We start from the raw sequence: 17,417 nt of genomic DNA, 5'->3' as shown, positions 1-17,417 counted from the left end.
ATTTAATTCTGCCTTTTTTATTTTTCGGTTATATATTGAAGTCAAGGGATGCCATTCCAGTAAAACGACGTCAGAAGATACCGAATTCACTTTTGTGAGCAAAATAAGAAGACAATGTTTTATATCTCCGAAAAATAAACAAATGTTTAATTTTAAAACAATTATTAAATGTCACAGCACAAACCATAACAAACATAATCGGTACTACTTTAAACGTGTATACACTAATCGGGTTACAAGTGATACAGGAATCAAGTGGATTTCACGTGAAACCTCCCAAACGTGAAATCCACTCAGAACTCATTCATTTTAATTATATTTTTTTTTGTAAATGGATTGGAATATTCCTGATGAAGGGTTTATATTTCAAAGTTTTTTTTATAAAATTGGTCAGAAAATGAGGACATTAGAGTAATGTTTCGAAAATTGATTGGAAATCGAAGTGAAATTCTGTTTTTGAGAAGTGAAATCCACTCAGAACTTAACAAACTTTATTGTGAACATATTAAAAACTGACTCAGGAAGGGTTTATATTTCAAAGTTCATTGTAATTTGTCAAAAAATGAAGAAGTAAGAGCAATATTCCGTAAATTGATCGGAAATTGGAGTGAAATCCACTTTTTGAGACATGAAATCATCTCATAATTCATGTATTTTTAACATTTTTTTCTCTATTATATATAACTAAATGAAACTGTTTCCTATTTTAATTTTGTGTAATTACATTTCTCATTAATTCTGTGTTATATATTTTGATACTTCTTTTTTATGTGTTAAAACTGTTGATTATACTATCTAGCTACATCATAGTATTTACAATTTCTTGAAATGTCTTATTTGTTTGATTTTGTATTGGGTGTTTTGTTTTGCATTGTGTATTCAATTAATTTATATGACCATGGGACACATTGACTTTAATCAACATAATAAATTTTATATCATAATTTCGAAGAATAAATCTTTGAAATCCATCACGAAAGGGGTCAGTAAATTCAAAAACATATACAGTCATTGCTAAGATTTTAGTAAAGCTTTAACATAATACTTAATAATTTCATAGTTTCATTTATTTTTATTTTTTAATTAATAAACCACAACTCACTTATATATGGCCTTCACATTAACCACAAGCTTATTTTCATTAATGTGTTTACCATTAGAATGAACAGTTTAAACATATTGTCGTACTAATGTCTATTATATTTTGCGGTTTATCGTTAAAAAGCCCCTTAGCGAGTGTTGTTTGTTATGATTAATTAAAACAGTTAATGATATGACATTTTCAAGTAATAAATATGTAAGCCGAACATGTTTTATGTGAGAAAATTAACTAAAATGTATGTCTGACAGACGTTCAATCCACTTGTCACAATGGTGTAGCCGTATCAGAATGTACAAGTATTTTTTAACACTCTTTTACATTAAAACCTATGATTGTTTTAGTTACATTAAATACAAAACTCCTCTTGTTCATTTTCCAATGAAAATATTAAAAACATGTAAATAATATTTCATTAGTAAGATATTCTGTAGGCACAAACTACACTTTTTGAGACAAGCACATATATTTCACAATTCTACTTTACGGACTTGCGAGAGAAACTCCGCGGTGAACTTTCAAAGGCCTGTAGAGGAAATGTCAGTTTCTCCATGGTTGTTAACGGCTAGTATATGTTTTTACATATGTCAATCTGGAGTGTAGATCATGTCTCTTAAATTTATTGCAATACCATTGCTTTAAATTAAAACACTAACTGACGAGTTTCAAATATCGCATGTAATTTGCTCCATTTAACTCATATTTTTCTTTTTACCATGTATTATTTGAATTAATGGTTATTACAAAATTAATGATATGTAATTAATTTATGCTATTTTGTCCTGTACTCCTTTTCATTTTATTGCAGTACTGATATAAAGATTGGAGGTCAAACGTTTGCGGAACAGTTGAAAGAAAAGCAAATTATGTGCTGCTTATGCAAAGTCCTTTAAAGTCGTTTGTTCTTTTCAGAGTAGCACCCGTTTTGTCATTTGAAGGGAATACCTGCAAGCATTCGACGTGTACTTAAACTTATCGTAGTGACCCTTATGCAATTTTGTTTACGTTGCTTTTGACTTTCTGTGTATTCGTTGTTTCAGTATATTTGTTCATTATTATGTAATTGAATAATTTATATCGATTCAAATCTGATATGCAAAAGTTAAAAACTTTTAATATTAATGCAAGGTATGCAATATGCTAGAGAACACAGCATAAGTTGTAGTTTAATAACGCGGTTATATTAATTATAGGTTATTTAGAATTGTTCTGTACAGTACGGATATATATTTGGACGAGTACACAGCTTGAAAAGTCATTTTGAACGTGCCGCTGTGTTTGAGTAAAATATGGGTTTTATGTTCGCGGGTGCGTCACAATACAAACATATATTGTACGGTCACGTTGTTCAAAAGAGCGTCTACGATTGGACGTATAAATTAGGTATAGAATAAATATCGGCTATTTGCGTATGTAAGAAATCTAGATACGGCACGAGTTGTTTACTAATGTCGGTTGGTTCAGGACCTACTTAATTAGTTAACTATTCTTACTTTCTCTTAATTTAGGCTATTTGTTATTTTTGACTAAAATGCTCTAGGGTAAGTGCTATGCTACTGGAGGATTAGTTATGCCAACTATGTTTTTTCCAAGCTGTGTACGAGTACAAATATATTCCGTATTGTACAGAACAATAAGAATAACTAATTATTCGAAACTTTTAACATGTTCAAGTCTTTTTAACTCGTTTTAAGTTTTTGTTCAGTTATAAAGTCGTTAACATATGATTTTGACAACACTTTGACGTTCTTTTGTGAACAAGCGGCAATTGAACATACTTATTACAGAGGAATTATGCTACTCTAGAGCGTCTGTCGATCCCGATCTTCTTCCGGAAGCTGTTTATGCGTTCCGGTCTTTATCGTTGGTTAAAGAAAAGAAGTATTAATCGGGAATATATCAGATATTTGTACGCTTGTGTGTCCCGATATGGAAGTATATTGTACGGTCAGGTGTTTAAAAAGACGGAATATGATCGGACGTATAAACTAGGGATAGAAAACTAAAATATGTGGTTTATAAACAATTATGTAAGCTTCTACCGTGAAAACAAAGAGGTTATCTTTTGGGTTCTCGACCATTACTGTCCATTGTTATTAGTTATGATTGCCACTTCACTGGTTACATGTAATTATTTTGTTTTTCCAAATGGAAGATATGATACTTAATATGAATAAATCGTAATTGCAAAGTGAATATAAAAGTGTCAAGCGCAAATTGGTTTTTAAATTTATATCTGATATGGAAATATTATTAAGTTCACAATTTAATAATTTTGACATACATGTTAAGACTTCCAAGACACTTTGGAATTCAAAAGGCTCTATAAACACAATGTTAATTGTTCAATGGTTTACTAAAGAACGTTATAGTATGTCTTACACTTTCGTCAGACTTTACACATCCCTATTTGTCGACGAGACAGTAACAATGTCAAAAATCTGAATACGCAATTCTTCAATCCGTTGCTCTAACCTTGACCTCCAACACCAACACATTTTCATTAACTCCATTTGGCATTCTCTGAACCAGAACACGTAAAGACATGGATCCAAGAATGAGTTCATTAGCTCCACCACATTTGGCAGTAACGTCATTTCATCATACGTTATATTTCCTCGAATAATCGGCACTAGCAGCGTGATGACAAGCGATATTGTTGACGACACCAGGAACAAAAGAACTAACTTAGTGTTTTTTTGTTTGGAGAATCCTGTGATATTTCTTTGACAACCTGATCCAAGGCCGTTACTACGTTTTTGCTTTAAGATAGATTTAATTCTCAACTGGCAGGCATATGATATTCCCATCCATACAAACAAATTGACCGGAATCATTATTTTAGTATATGTTTTGCAGAAGGTAGATGAAAACATATCCCAGGCCGGGCAAATATATGTTCTTATTATGAGATATAGAACACCATACAACGTCCAAATAAAAAGAACTCCTGCTTTCAGCCACCATTTGTCAACATGACGAATATACAGATGCACAGAAGAAAACATAACAAGTCTGTCTACACTCATAATACAAATTGTTATATAGTTCAATATTGTAAAATAAATTCCAGTCGCTAGAATCACTGAACTTAGGGTGAAATTTGACACACTTTTTTCAACAAGTAGAAGCATGTTTGCTGCTACGTGAAATGATAGTAATCCAGTGGTCAGAAATTTGTTAAACTTTGGTACCTTTTTAGACTTTCGTATGAGAATAACAGCCGTGATGTTTAAAACCAGACCTACGAGACTAAATACAGAAATACAAACTCTATATTCCAAGCGTTTAACATACATATTGTTTTCTGCTGTTTTCATTTCTGACTTCTTTTAAATGAAGACTTAGTGTTCATTTCAAATGAGGATGTATTGCGTACTTTTTGTTTCGGAACAAACTCCTACACTGATTATACCAATATCGTTATTCAAAGAGCATCATCTATTAATAGAGTTATTATCTTCAAGAAAGACACATACTTTATTCAAGTTTTAGGAAAGAACTGCTGCACTGAAAATAACAAAATATATGCATCCATATAGCGTCTCTTGTTAATGTTTGTACTGTCTTCTATAAAGGCACAGTACTATTTCTATATTTCGGAACGAACTGCAACACTGACCAAAACAATATTTGCATCCATAAAGCATCTCTTGTTAATTTAGTTATTATCCTCAAGAAAGACACAATGCTTCTTCAATATTAGAAACGAAATGCTACACTGACCGTAGATATAGTTGCATTTATATAGCATCGCCTGCTAATATAGCTTAAAAACGATGAACCATTTAGGAAAAATATTGGATATTTCACATTTTGCCGTGTCACTATAATACATACAAACATGAAAGCCATGATGTGGAAAGACCTTTTCGTGAATTCAATTATACTAATGCACGTGTATTTCAGAAAATAAGAAAGACTTTTAATTAGAAGATTATGTCGCAGTAGGTGGTCGTCTTATGAAACCACACACAAAGGAAAAAAAGAGTTGTTAAAGTTACATTTAGATAATTAAATGAACGTATTTGCAATGATATTGAAAGCTTGAAAGCGTCCAGTTTAATGAATACAAGGTCTTCTTTCACTTAATACATATTCCGATGCTAATTGGTCGTCGGAGAATCTATGTGAAGCACTAAAATGACTTTGAACGTCTTTATCAAGTTCCAATCACGCCCGTGTCCCTCGGTAGTACTTTGTTTTGAAAGTCGACCGCCTAGCAAAGGTACACAACCTTATGTCCATCCAATGCGTTATCAATTTGAAAGCAGTTTAAGGTCGATTGTTTGATTCAAAATGTTATCATTATAGGCACAATAACAAATATGCCTTAAACATTAAAGGCATAACAAAAATGACATAATTAAACATAGTTATATATAAAGCAATATTGTAACACATATTAAATCATAGTTACATTCAATGAACATTGTAACACACAGTTAATCATAACTAGATATAGTGAAATATAGTGGTATACAGTCAAACAACGAAACACAAAGTTAAATATACTAAAACATAGTAAACACAGTAAAACACAGTAAAGACAGTCTCCCATAGCGAAATATAGTAAAACATAGAAAACGGAAGTAATACATAGTGAAACTTCGTAACACAATTTGAAACGTCGTAACAATTGAATATATTGTGAACAAAGTAAACCATAATAAAAATAGTACACCATTGTAAAACATTCTTCTACAGAGTAAACTTTATACACATGCTATTTTGATGATTTCTTGCATACCGGATATGTGTTTTATTTTTTTCCAGGCCTGGGAATTTAAGAACAAAGCCTCGTTATTGACTAACTGATATATAGGGACGCAATCCGTTGGTGCTATAGAAACATATCTTACGAAAACGAAATAATTAGAAGAAAAATAAATAGACTAAACTTCCTATAATTTCAGTTGTTTTAAATTAGACTACCATACACATAACAAAATCCAAGTTCCCATTATCATGTAAATGGTTACAGTTTCGGAGAAATCATACTTACTTATTTCAAACTTTTTACGTACATAACTTTCTTGATATTTTTATATATGGCTGTTTTCACACGTAGTTTTGTCTTAAAAACGAAACACAATACGTATTCAAGATAACAGACAAACTGCTTCTCTGACCATAGGAATATTTGCTTCCATATATCATCGCCTGTTGATAAAATCATTTCGTTCAAGGTAGACTCAGTTCTTTTTCTCGGTTTAGTAACGAAGTGCTACATTGACTGTAAAAATGTTTGCATCAATATAGCATCACTGTTAATATATATATATATTAAACAACTGAAGAAGACCACCATTTAAATATATGACAGCTCATAATTTACTTTCTAAATATAAGAATTACTAATGTCAAAGCCAATTACTGTAATAGCAATAATGGAGTCACGAAATAGATCTGCACATGAATGGAACAGCAGAATTAGTTTAGGGAATAAAAGCAGCTAATAGCAGATAAATGTTTGTAAAATCAATGCAATTACTCTTAAATGACAGAAATCGCGCCCTCGGGGAATTTACATCTTATTTGTTTACTTCGTTATAACGTGCTTTGTTGTTCTTACAGAAATGAGACACGTTCCAGTTATTTCATTTTATGATGCATACGTCAGAGGTAATTACTCGATCAGATATTTTTAAAACTGATTAAACTTGTTTTGAATGTTTGAAATTGGTATTCACTTATGGTAAGATAATACAAAACATTTGCTATACAAGACCTAATCTAGTTTTTAAACTTAAATTTTCACAGCTTTTAAACCGCTTTTGTAAGGAGTAGAAGAGTCATAGAATATTTCATAGCATAGTTCTGTCATACAGATCCATATTTGTGTGAGAAATATTTGAAATGTGATCGTTGTCAAAAATATTTATTATTATACATGCATGCGAATAAGCCTCATAAGCATGTCATTGGATTTGTTCATCCTGCAAATATTTCACTTTTTTTATATATTGCCTTTAATGGGTGATTTCTTTGCTTGATTTACAAATACTGAGAACGCCATTATATTTTACAGATCTTACTAAAAGCGCCATGTATGTTTCCGTCATGAAAGTTTGGTATATATTTAGATGATACGAACGGGCATAATCAAAATATGGAATGAAAGTTTCTTAGTTTTATTAGATCATAGATGAATTTTATATCATGATGAATATTACTTCGCTGGTTATTCGGCGACATAATTATATAACAAAATAAACAAGAGTATCCATTGTCCATGTTAATTGATATATTTCTGCTCATGTTAATATTTTCAATATTTTTTTCTCCCGAGGTGGAATCTCATTATTGTGTCCTTAAAATGAAACGATAGGCTTTGTGTGATAAGCACGGCAGCAAAAGAGTTGTCGGCAAAATACAACCATTTTCGGATAACATGTGTGTGCTAAAAATTGTAATGCATAATATCTCATCATCTCGATATTGCAGATCGGCTGGAGTTTGTAAAAAAATTGCACTGCTTTTGTTTTTGAGACTTTTCTCACTCTTATCAAATAGATGTAAAACTTAATTATGCACAAATTTGCCATCTCGTTGTTAATTTTTAAAATCACAAAATTTGGAATGACGTGGACCCACGCTTAGAAATAAAATCTTACCGCGTAAACGGCCGTTAACGTCGATTTTAAGTGTATACGTTGAGACAAGAATACTAACAACAACACGGTGATAAAACAATATTAGCGTTATTTAACTGTTTAAACAAATTTTATCCGTTGGTGGTACCCGATTCTACTTAGGGTTTAGACTAGTCAGCATAACCATTACCCCAAACGTGTCCGAAAAATTATCCATACTTACTAACTTACTAGAATATAAGCCTCATCAAAACACGCATTAACTTGAAATCAATAAAAAATAAAAGTAAAAAACAACAATATATAAACTGATATTTAAAGTACTCATCGACTGGATACCAATTTCACCTGTAAAAAAAGAAAATCAAGCCGGAGATATAGTGCTTTAAGAGATACGATAAAGACATTCAAAGACAACTATCAGACATAACTCGCCTGAACAAGGTTTATATGTATGTCTTCGTTTAGTCTTACAATGAAAGTGCAATTTACTACGAGACATAAAAACGAAAAATAACGAACAGTCTCTATATATGAGGCAGAAGCGAAAGCTAAAAAACGGTCTTAGAGATAAAAACTTACGTGAAAAACTACAGAAACAAGCTCAATAGCAAAAAGTTTTAACATAAACCCAATTTAATGGCACTTGGTAAACGCCAAAGACACAGAACGCAAAAAACAACAACAAAAAAATCACGAACAAAAACATGGCAGAACAGCACAAATCTCCACAAACAGCACAGTGTATAAACACTGTATATAAAAAACTAGGTATATTTATCAAGTTTCAAACATCAAGAAAACCATTCGCGGTCTCCAAAGCTCAACTCGATCAAAAACGGTACTTTAGTGAGGAATATTATAATATCGGAAAAGAACGTAAATGGAGCACAGGTCAACTGAAGCTAAAGTCAAACTAGATACTGTGTCATTTTATATTATCCGAGGGTTCCAAGTGACCACTATTGAATTTCTTTGGTCATGCAAATTACCATTGTTGAGACAATATAAAACAAAAATATGTCATCATTGCTTCAGTTTCTGATCTTTGTAAATATTCGTTTTGTAACTATCAATAAGTATTCTGATTATATGCCTAAAATTATTTAAATGACAGCTGTTTATAGTTTTTTTTGTATAAATTGTAGGCATACATATCGTCATTTCGTTATTGGCAACATTATGTCCCAACCCCGTGGGCGCTACAATTGAAGTCTTGATAAGGTATTTAGCCTCTCCCAAAGTCTGGTTGACCAAGTGTGCCTGTCCCTAAGTCTTGATGAGCTGTTTTGCCTCTCCCGAAAACTTAAGGAGCCATTGTGCCTCTCCCTAAGTCATGATGAGCATGCTTGCCTCGCCTTAAGTCTGAAGGAGCGAGTGTGCCTCTTCTGAAGTCCTGATGAGCTAGCTTGCCTCTCCCGAAGTTTTGTTTTGTTTACATATACGTGCATATGAAGCACACGCTCAGTATTATAAGAGTAGAGTATATATGTTTTGTTTGTTTTCATGATTGTTTTTAATCCGATGGTTCATATAAGAATGTTTATTAGTTATAAATGCTAAACGAAATTATCTTCATCTGGTTTTCTAACATTATATACCCTGAATATTAAATAACAAAGCATTTATTTTACTCGTTTGTACAAGTGTGAACGTATTAGTGAATTCATTCATTCATTCAACATTAACAACCTTTCTATCTCTATTACCATGTTGTCAAACCGCATGATTCAGTCTAAGGAGTTCATAAATACTCTAATCTGATGTATTCACTGTCGTTTTACACAACCTTGATATATTTTTTTAAATTAGCATTACATTAATTTGGGCGTAAGATTGATCACCACTTCGTTTAATTTGTTCTAAAGCATGCGGCGTTTCATATATGATTCATAGTGTGTACTTACTGTCTTATACGAAGTTACTCCGTCAAATGGATCTGTGTATTAGCAGTTCGAAAACAAAAGCGTTGCATTTCCGCATCAAATTAAACTACAAAAGCAATCCAAGTAGCAAGAATTAATTTTCTTATATCTATATTCAGAATACATAAACAACATGGCCACAACACAGTGACCTTTTCATTGCATTCCTATCAAAATAACATTCCACAAACCTACTCAATTGAACGGACATTATAAGCAGAACAAAAAATTCAGTTCAATAAAACCATTACACCATAACAGCAACTTTACACATAGTATATATTATATATCTCTTATATGTATATATATATTTATGTTTCTAGTGTGTATTTTCATTAACAACTATATTCACGCTTATAGCACATGACACAGACTATATGATTCGTCTTTTAATAAATGAAATACCCTGGTTGACATTAAAGCACACATCGTGGCGGATCTATCGTCTTCTAGTAAGACACTTGACTGTCAACCCAACCCAAGGGTCTCCGGTTCAATCCCCCGCCTAGCCACTAAAATACTTATCATTTTTGGACGTTTAAACTGGTTCCCGATTGACAGTTCTATAAACTGTGTATGTCATAATGTGTGTATCGATAACATGTCTTCATATCTCAGACAAATTATTTTTAATCGACTGTTTATATTCATGCTTGTTTATTCGACTGGATTTCTCCACCATTATGACTACACTGGAACTATTTATTTTGTTTTGAAAATAAAATACATGAAAATGTCAGGTTTTAAGTTTCTTTTTATTCAATTTTTTCAATGGTGGAGACTATGAAATACAAAAACAAAACAAAAAAAACAAGAAATAACACCTTCAACATTTAAACAGTTTGAAGTAAAATATTACCAAGTTGATGGTATTTACGTATATTAATTCACCACAAACGAACGTTATTCTCATTACTTTATGAGTCCTCCCCGTGATAAACAATTATGATTAATGAACACTAGCGAAATGATAGATGGAGTACCATAAGTACTTGTAGCCAACTTAAGGAATAACACCATTGATCTTCGTAATGTTTATTCAACTCTTTCTATCACTGAATAAGTAAGTATTTATACGTCTTAAGCGTTCACCCTGCTGTGCCATAAAATAGTGTTTATGTTTAGACTTATGACTCTTGTGCTTGTTTCTGGAGATTTTCATATTAATATTGTTCATACCGAATGGTATTTTGGTTGCGACCAATTTGTATGCGACAAATATAATATAATTGACTGTAGTGACAAATTCGTCGAAATTAACATTGTCTAGTGTTCTTTTTTGTCCAGAAAAGTGTTTCTCATTTTAATCATAAGCTCCCCTCGCTAAATTACCGGCGTAGTAATATTGATCATTGAAAGAAACCTCCCTCAAAACAGTGAACATATGATAATGCTAGAAACTTACTATCTAGAAACTGATTCTTACAATAGTTTTATCTAATGCTTAAACATTCAATGCAAGAACTCATAAAAGTTTTGAGTTCCTGCATAAAATACCAAGGCATGAAAAAAAATGGAAATGTAAGCCAAAAAAATTATGCCTTGTCGCATATTAATCAGTTGAAAACAAAATATTATTCAGTATGCACGAAAAGTAAAGTAACTTATAGTAATTAATTCAGCTGTAAAGTTGAACAATAATGCGGAAAATCGATGATTTTTTTAATTTCCTACAAGTACTTTCAGCTTTTCACCAATCATTAAGCTATTTAAAAAAAAGGTTCAATCAGTCAAAATTGTTTGATGCGTGATAAACTCATATGATGCAATGTGTCCTTTAAAAGAGTTTTGTACGAAAGTATAATGGAGCCATGGAATACCGCGTTTATGTTAAACATATATATATATCAGAGTTAATGCTATTAGTTTGTTTTCTTCGCATCAAAGATTAAAAAATACTTAAAAGGTGTTTGGTTGCAAGTATTAATTATTTGAACTATGTTATTGGAAAGAAAATATGCAAATGAAGATGATTAAGGCATGGCATAGGTTAAAACATCCAAATATTAACACATTCGAGCTGCGTCATTGGTTTAAGAACAAATCATTCATTGGCAAATTGTATCCAGTAGCTACGAACATCCTTAGGGAATAGGATTACATTTTACACCCATTATCTGTTTTAGGTTTAATTTAGTATTATAAAACAAAACAGAACAAAGAAACTTTCTCCAGCACAACTTTCATAGAAAGCAACCGTCACGATGATATAATCTGAAAAGAAAAATAGGCATCATGTAAAATACATTCGTTATCTTGAGTTTCTGTATCTACGGAATTTAAGTTGTTTTATAGTGAATTGAAATTATAAGGATTCCATCATCATTGTTAACATTTTAAAACAATATAAATCAATACCGTTGAGTGTATCCCCTGAGCTACAACTAAACGGCCAGTAGAGGATTAATAACGACCGCCAAAACGATGGCCAGATCCGTATCCACTGTATCCACTACCATATCCGCTGCCGTATCCGCCACTGTATCCGCCACTACCGTATCGATGTCCACTTCCGTACCCGCTTCCATATCCGGTACCATATCCGCTACCATATCCGCTACCGTATCCTCTATCATATCCGCTACCGTATCCGCCACTGTATCTACCACCGTATCCGCTACCGTATCCGCTTCCATATCCGCTACCGTATCCGCTTCCATATCCACTACGGTATCCGCTACCGTATCGACCTACACCTCCGTATCCGCTTCCGTATCCGCTTCCATATCCGCTACCGTATCCGCTACCGTATCGATGACCACCTCTGTAACTGCTTCCATATCCGCTTCCGTATCCACTTCCGTACCTGCTACCATATCCGCTACCATATCCACTGCCGTATCCATGTCCGCCCCCGTACCTTCTGTAGCCACCGGACATGTGTCCGCCGCCGTGGCGATACCCGCTATGGGATGAATATCCCTGTCCATTCACGGCTACAAAGACGACAACCGCAAGGAGAAGAAGACACAAGGTACTCATTTTGTTCTGAAATTGATTCGAAACTTTTATTTCCTTTAAAAATAAGGCACATATTACACGTATAAGGACAGTGTCACTAATTATAACATGACCTCCTTACATAATGTTAACTTCATTGCCGACAACCATTCATATCAATTCAATGTCAGTTTAGCAATTGATCTGAAAAGAAAACAAACTTGCGTTGCAAGCTAGATCTGTGGCTTTCATGAGACTTGATTGTGTGAAATTATTAAATATGTTTCAATAAACGAATAATTAAACCTTTGAACTTCCCTTCTTTAAACAGCCTGGGGTGCGATGTTTGTGTGTAATATCCATTTCCACTTTTCGTGTCATGATTATGTGTGCAAGTCATATCTAATTTGGTTCAAAACATTTGTAGATCAGATGTGTGAATGATTTTAGTAATTTATTATCTATTTGGTAAAGCAAGTGTGTGTGTGTGTGTGTTTGTTTGTGGTGTGTATTTGTGTATGAGGTGTTTATACGTTTGTGTCCATAGTTCTATGTAGTGTGGGACCTTACCATTTGTCTCCTAACCGTATTTATTTATTTTTGTTAATTTTCAACAACTGGGCTTGTACCTGTAGTTTTCATTATATTATTGTATATGAATCCTAGCCTATACAAATTTGAAGCTTGCCTCATTTGTAATGTACCTCAACGCTGGTACTAGGTCGATACTCATAACTAATCATAACATAATTGGCTATTTTTTACTTAATTCTATTTTATTATTTTCATTTGTCACTGATCTTTTGATAAACATTCTTAATCACCACACAAACAATCAAATATTTTATTCAAAATTCCTGCCTTTTTTATTTGATTTAAAACGCCGAACATCGAGGAAGAAATATGATTTTCAATCATCGTGCTGGATAATTAGTTAAAAAAATCTTTACTTCGGCTGGCTCAATATAACTGTAATCACATCATTTTGTGAAGATAAATTTATTTTCTAAAATATGCTTTACCCACAAATTTCACAAATACAAAAACCCAATTTTATTCCGGAACTACTTATAATGCACGAATCGACATTGAGCGAGCTGCGATTATCAGACGACTTGTTTGATACAACACCAAAACAATGTCCGGTTGTCCGGTAAGCGCACTCGCTTCTCACCAAGGCGACCCGTGTTCGATTCCCAGCCTAGGCGCATGTGAGATTGGTTATTACAAGACCACAATCTCTCGCAACATCGTGCTAACAAATTAGTATAAATTAACATAACCTTCTTCACAGTCGTTGTAAAATACATCATATTTAAACTGAAAATAATGTCAATCGCATTGATTTCAGCTCTTTTCAAACTATCATTGCATGACTGTTGACAGAGTTCCAAGAAAACGGATGATTTGCTTTCTAAAGGAAGAGGAATAAAAAACATCCACCCAGATAAATAAATTCGCTTTCAATTTAAATTAAAGCATATTAAGGATGCTTAAATATAAATACGACTGTTCTAAACCACAAATATATTCAAATCCATTACACACTGTGTAAATTTACCTGTAACTGTTAAAGTATCCGTATAACTAAAAAGATGAAAAAGAAAGTGATGGTCTTGTATTATGTTTCTTATTTATACTAATTTTTAAACATAATTCTGAACTCTGTCATCATTAAGAACCGTTCCGTCTCTATTCCACGCTGAATGACGTTCAATGATTAATTTATCCAATAAAAGTAGATGTTTCATAATCATTCCATCATTTAGAACGCTAGTTCGTGCCCAATTACTTTTCTTAGTTCACAATTAGTTAGTTTTCTGATATAAGGAAAATCGGTCACCGCTATTTTATATCTAATAATATGAATGTTTATGTTTATAGGAATTAGACGTCCATTTTCGCTTCGGGAAGTTGAACAAAACAGAGAGTTAATCACTTTGGGTTCAGATACATGTATGTTAAACTCTTTAGTCATCGATCGGGGATCAGAATACATTTGAATGCTAACTTATTATTTTATATGACTAACTTTGCTAACATGTGCTTCAAAATGGTATGTTTTACTTCTTTGGACGTTTAATGACAGTGTTTTGTATTTTTATATACCAAGCCACTTACAAGTTTTTACTTTAAACCCGCTTTCACTAAAACGTCATTTAGAAGCCGATAAGCCGACCTGTCGATATGTTTTCCATAATTATTTGTAAAGAGGTGGAGAACTGATTTAATGTAATCAATATAAATTTGTTTTGATACAATATTAAGATATATGTTAACAATAAGAATTGGTTCGATCATGATTGTACTGTAGCACGTGATTTGTATTTAGATGCTCTTAGAATTTTTAATACTGATAGGTCAGATGCAAATAGATTGTTATTATGCAATGCGAAAAAACAGTACAAGAATATAGCTCGTAAGAGAAAGAATATTGATTATAGAAAGAGAATGGGAGATATTGAAAATTTGAGAAAGAGTAAGCCTAGAGAATTTTGGAAATATTTTAAGTCTAAAACTACAAACAAATCAAATAAAATTCCACTCGATAATTTTCGAGAATATTTCGCAAATCTCAGTACCTCTGCCTTTGGCAGCCTTAATCATGACGCAGAGGATTTTAATATTAATTATGATTTGAATGCACCAAATAATAGTTTTCCAGAACTTGACGAGGCAATATCTGTACAAGAAATAATAAATGCTACTAAGTCATTAAAACGTTGTAAAGCCTATGGTACTGATAATATGTGGAATGAATATTTTATTGAAACTATAGACATTTTAGCATCACATCTATGTGATTTGTTTAACAATATATTAAATTCGGGTTATTTTCCCGAACAATGGACTGAAGGGATTATAATCCCCTTACATAAAGAAGGATCATATTCTGATGTAAATAATTATAGGGGAATTACTTTAGTTAGTTGTTTATCGAAATTATTTACCACTGTTATAAATAAGCGTGTTGAAAAGTTTTGTGAACAACATGATATTATTTCGGATGCCCAATTCGGATTCAGAAAAGGGCGCTCTACCACTGATGCTGTATTTATATTGTTATCTCTTATTCAAAATTATTTGTTTGGAAACAAAAGGTTTTATGTTATATATGTTGATATGATGAAATGTTTTGATACTATTTATAGAAATGCCCTATGGCTGAAAATGTATAAATGTGGATACAGGGAAAATACTTAGAATAGTGCGTGATATGTATATGAAGGTTAAATCTTGTGTAAAATCGTTGTCATCATATTCTGAATACTTTAGCTATGCTGTCGGGTTGCGTCAGGGTGAAGTTATGTCCCCTTTGTAATTTTCTTTATTTGTGGAAGATATTGAATTGTATTTACAAAATGATATTAATTCAGGATTACAAATAGATGATATTGTCATAATTATGCTATTATTTGCTGATGATATGGCCATTGTAGGAAAATATCCAGAAGAAATTCAAACCCATTTGGACAATTTGTCAAATTACTGTAATACCTGGGGATTAAAGGTGAATATTGATAAGACGAAAATCATGGTGTTTCGTAAAAGAGGCGGATTATTTCCCAATGAAAGATGGACTTACAATGGCCATGATATACAAGTTGTTGATGATTTTAATTATTTGGGTGTTGTTTTTAATTATACTGGAAATTTTAACCTGAACCAAGAACATTTAAATGGCAAAGCACTTAAGGCAATGAACGTATTATTTTGTAAATGTCAAGATTATGACTTAAAACCCAAAATTATGTGTCAGTTCTTTGACGCATTTGTTGGTTCTATTTTAAATTATTCGGCAAAGGTTTGGGGGTATACTAAATCAAAGGAATTAGAAAGAATTCATTTGAAATTTTGTAAAAGATTACTGAACGTTAAAACAAACACTTGCAATGCCACTGTTTACGGAGAGTTGGGTAGATATCCATTATATATTCATAGATATGTGCGTATATTGTCTTATTGGTTTAAGGTTGCTAACAGTGACAATATAATCATACAATATGTATACAAACAGGCTAAGAGTGATAGTGATAAAGGTTGCCGTAATTGGGTGTATAATGTTAAAAAGATATTAAATGATTATGGTTTAAGTTATGTGTTTGGTGATATTTACAATATTGATGTTAAATCATTCATAAAAAAATCAAATGTAGAATTATAGATACTTTTAAACAAGATTGGTATAGTACTATAGAAAATATCACGGTGTTAGATGTGTATAGACATTTTAAAACCTGTCTGGAATATGAACCTTATTTAGATATTTTACCAAAGAGCTTACGTTTTTTCTTTTGTAGACTACGGCTGTCCGTCCGTGCACCCACTCCATATTCAAACTGGTAGATACAATAGAAATAACGTTGTACGCAACCAAAGATATTGTTTGTGTTGTAACGCTAATGACATCGAAGATGAATATCATTTTATTTGTGTTTGTAAATCCTTTAGCAATTTAAGAAAGAAATATATCAACAATTGTTACTTTATAAGACCTTCTGTATTTAAATATATGCAGCTGTTGAAATCTAACAATAGAGCTGAACTGATTAACTTATGTCTGTTTGTTAAAAATGCTCTCAAAGAAAGATTCGCTTTGATTAATGTTAGAACATAATTCTATTAAATGTTCATCCTCTGATATATATATATATATATATATATATATATATATATATATATTAGTTTATTTAATTTAATTACTTAGAAGTATTGAATACTTTTGTACATATATATTTGTATATATATACTAATTTGTTTCCATTATCTGTTACTTTGCATACACGTTGACATTATATGTTATATCATTATGTGTTGTTGACGATGTACATTGTACAAGTCAAAATAAATTGTCTG

At 32.1% G+C, this 17,417-nt stretch overlaps 1 protein-coding gene across 1 annotated transcript; it reads right to left on the bottom strand.

Moving 5' to 3' along the window:
* Positions 1-10,281: 10,281 nt before the first annotated feature.
* LOC128206650 (keratin-associated protein 21-1-like) lies at positions 10,282-14,246 on the bottom strand. Its single transcript, XM_052909244.1, has 3 exons — positions 14,122-14,246; positions 11,979-12,608; positions 10,282-11,834 (listed from the first exon to the last, which is right to left on the bottom strand). The coding sequence occupies exon 2, from the start codon at positions 12,600-12,602 to the stop codon at positions 12,024-12,026; it is 579 nt and encodes a 192-aa protein (XP_052765204.1). The 5' UTR covers positions 12,603-12,608; positions 14,122-14,246; the 3' UTR covers positions 10,282-11,834; positions 11,979-12,023.
* Between the last annotated feature and the right edge of the window lie 3,171 nt (positions 14,247-17,417).

Source organism: Mya arenaria, chromosome 10 (genome assembly GCF_026914265.1).
Source record: "Mya arenaria isolate MELC-2E11 chromosome 10, ASM2691426v1".
Classification (NCBI taxonomy): domain Eukaryota; kingdom Metazoa; phylum Mollusca; class Bivalvia; order Myida; family Myidae; genus Mya; species Mya arenaria.
The sequence above is the reverse complement of the archived record's forward strand: the minus strand, read 5'-3'. Positions and strand labels throughout refer to the sequence as shown.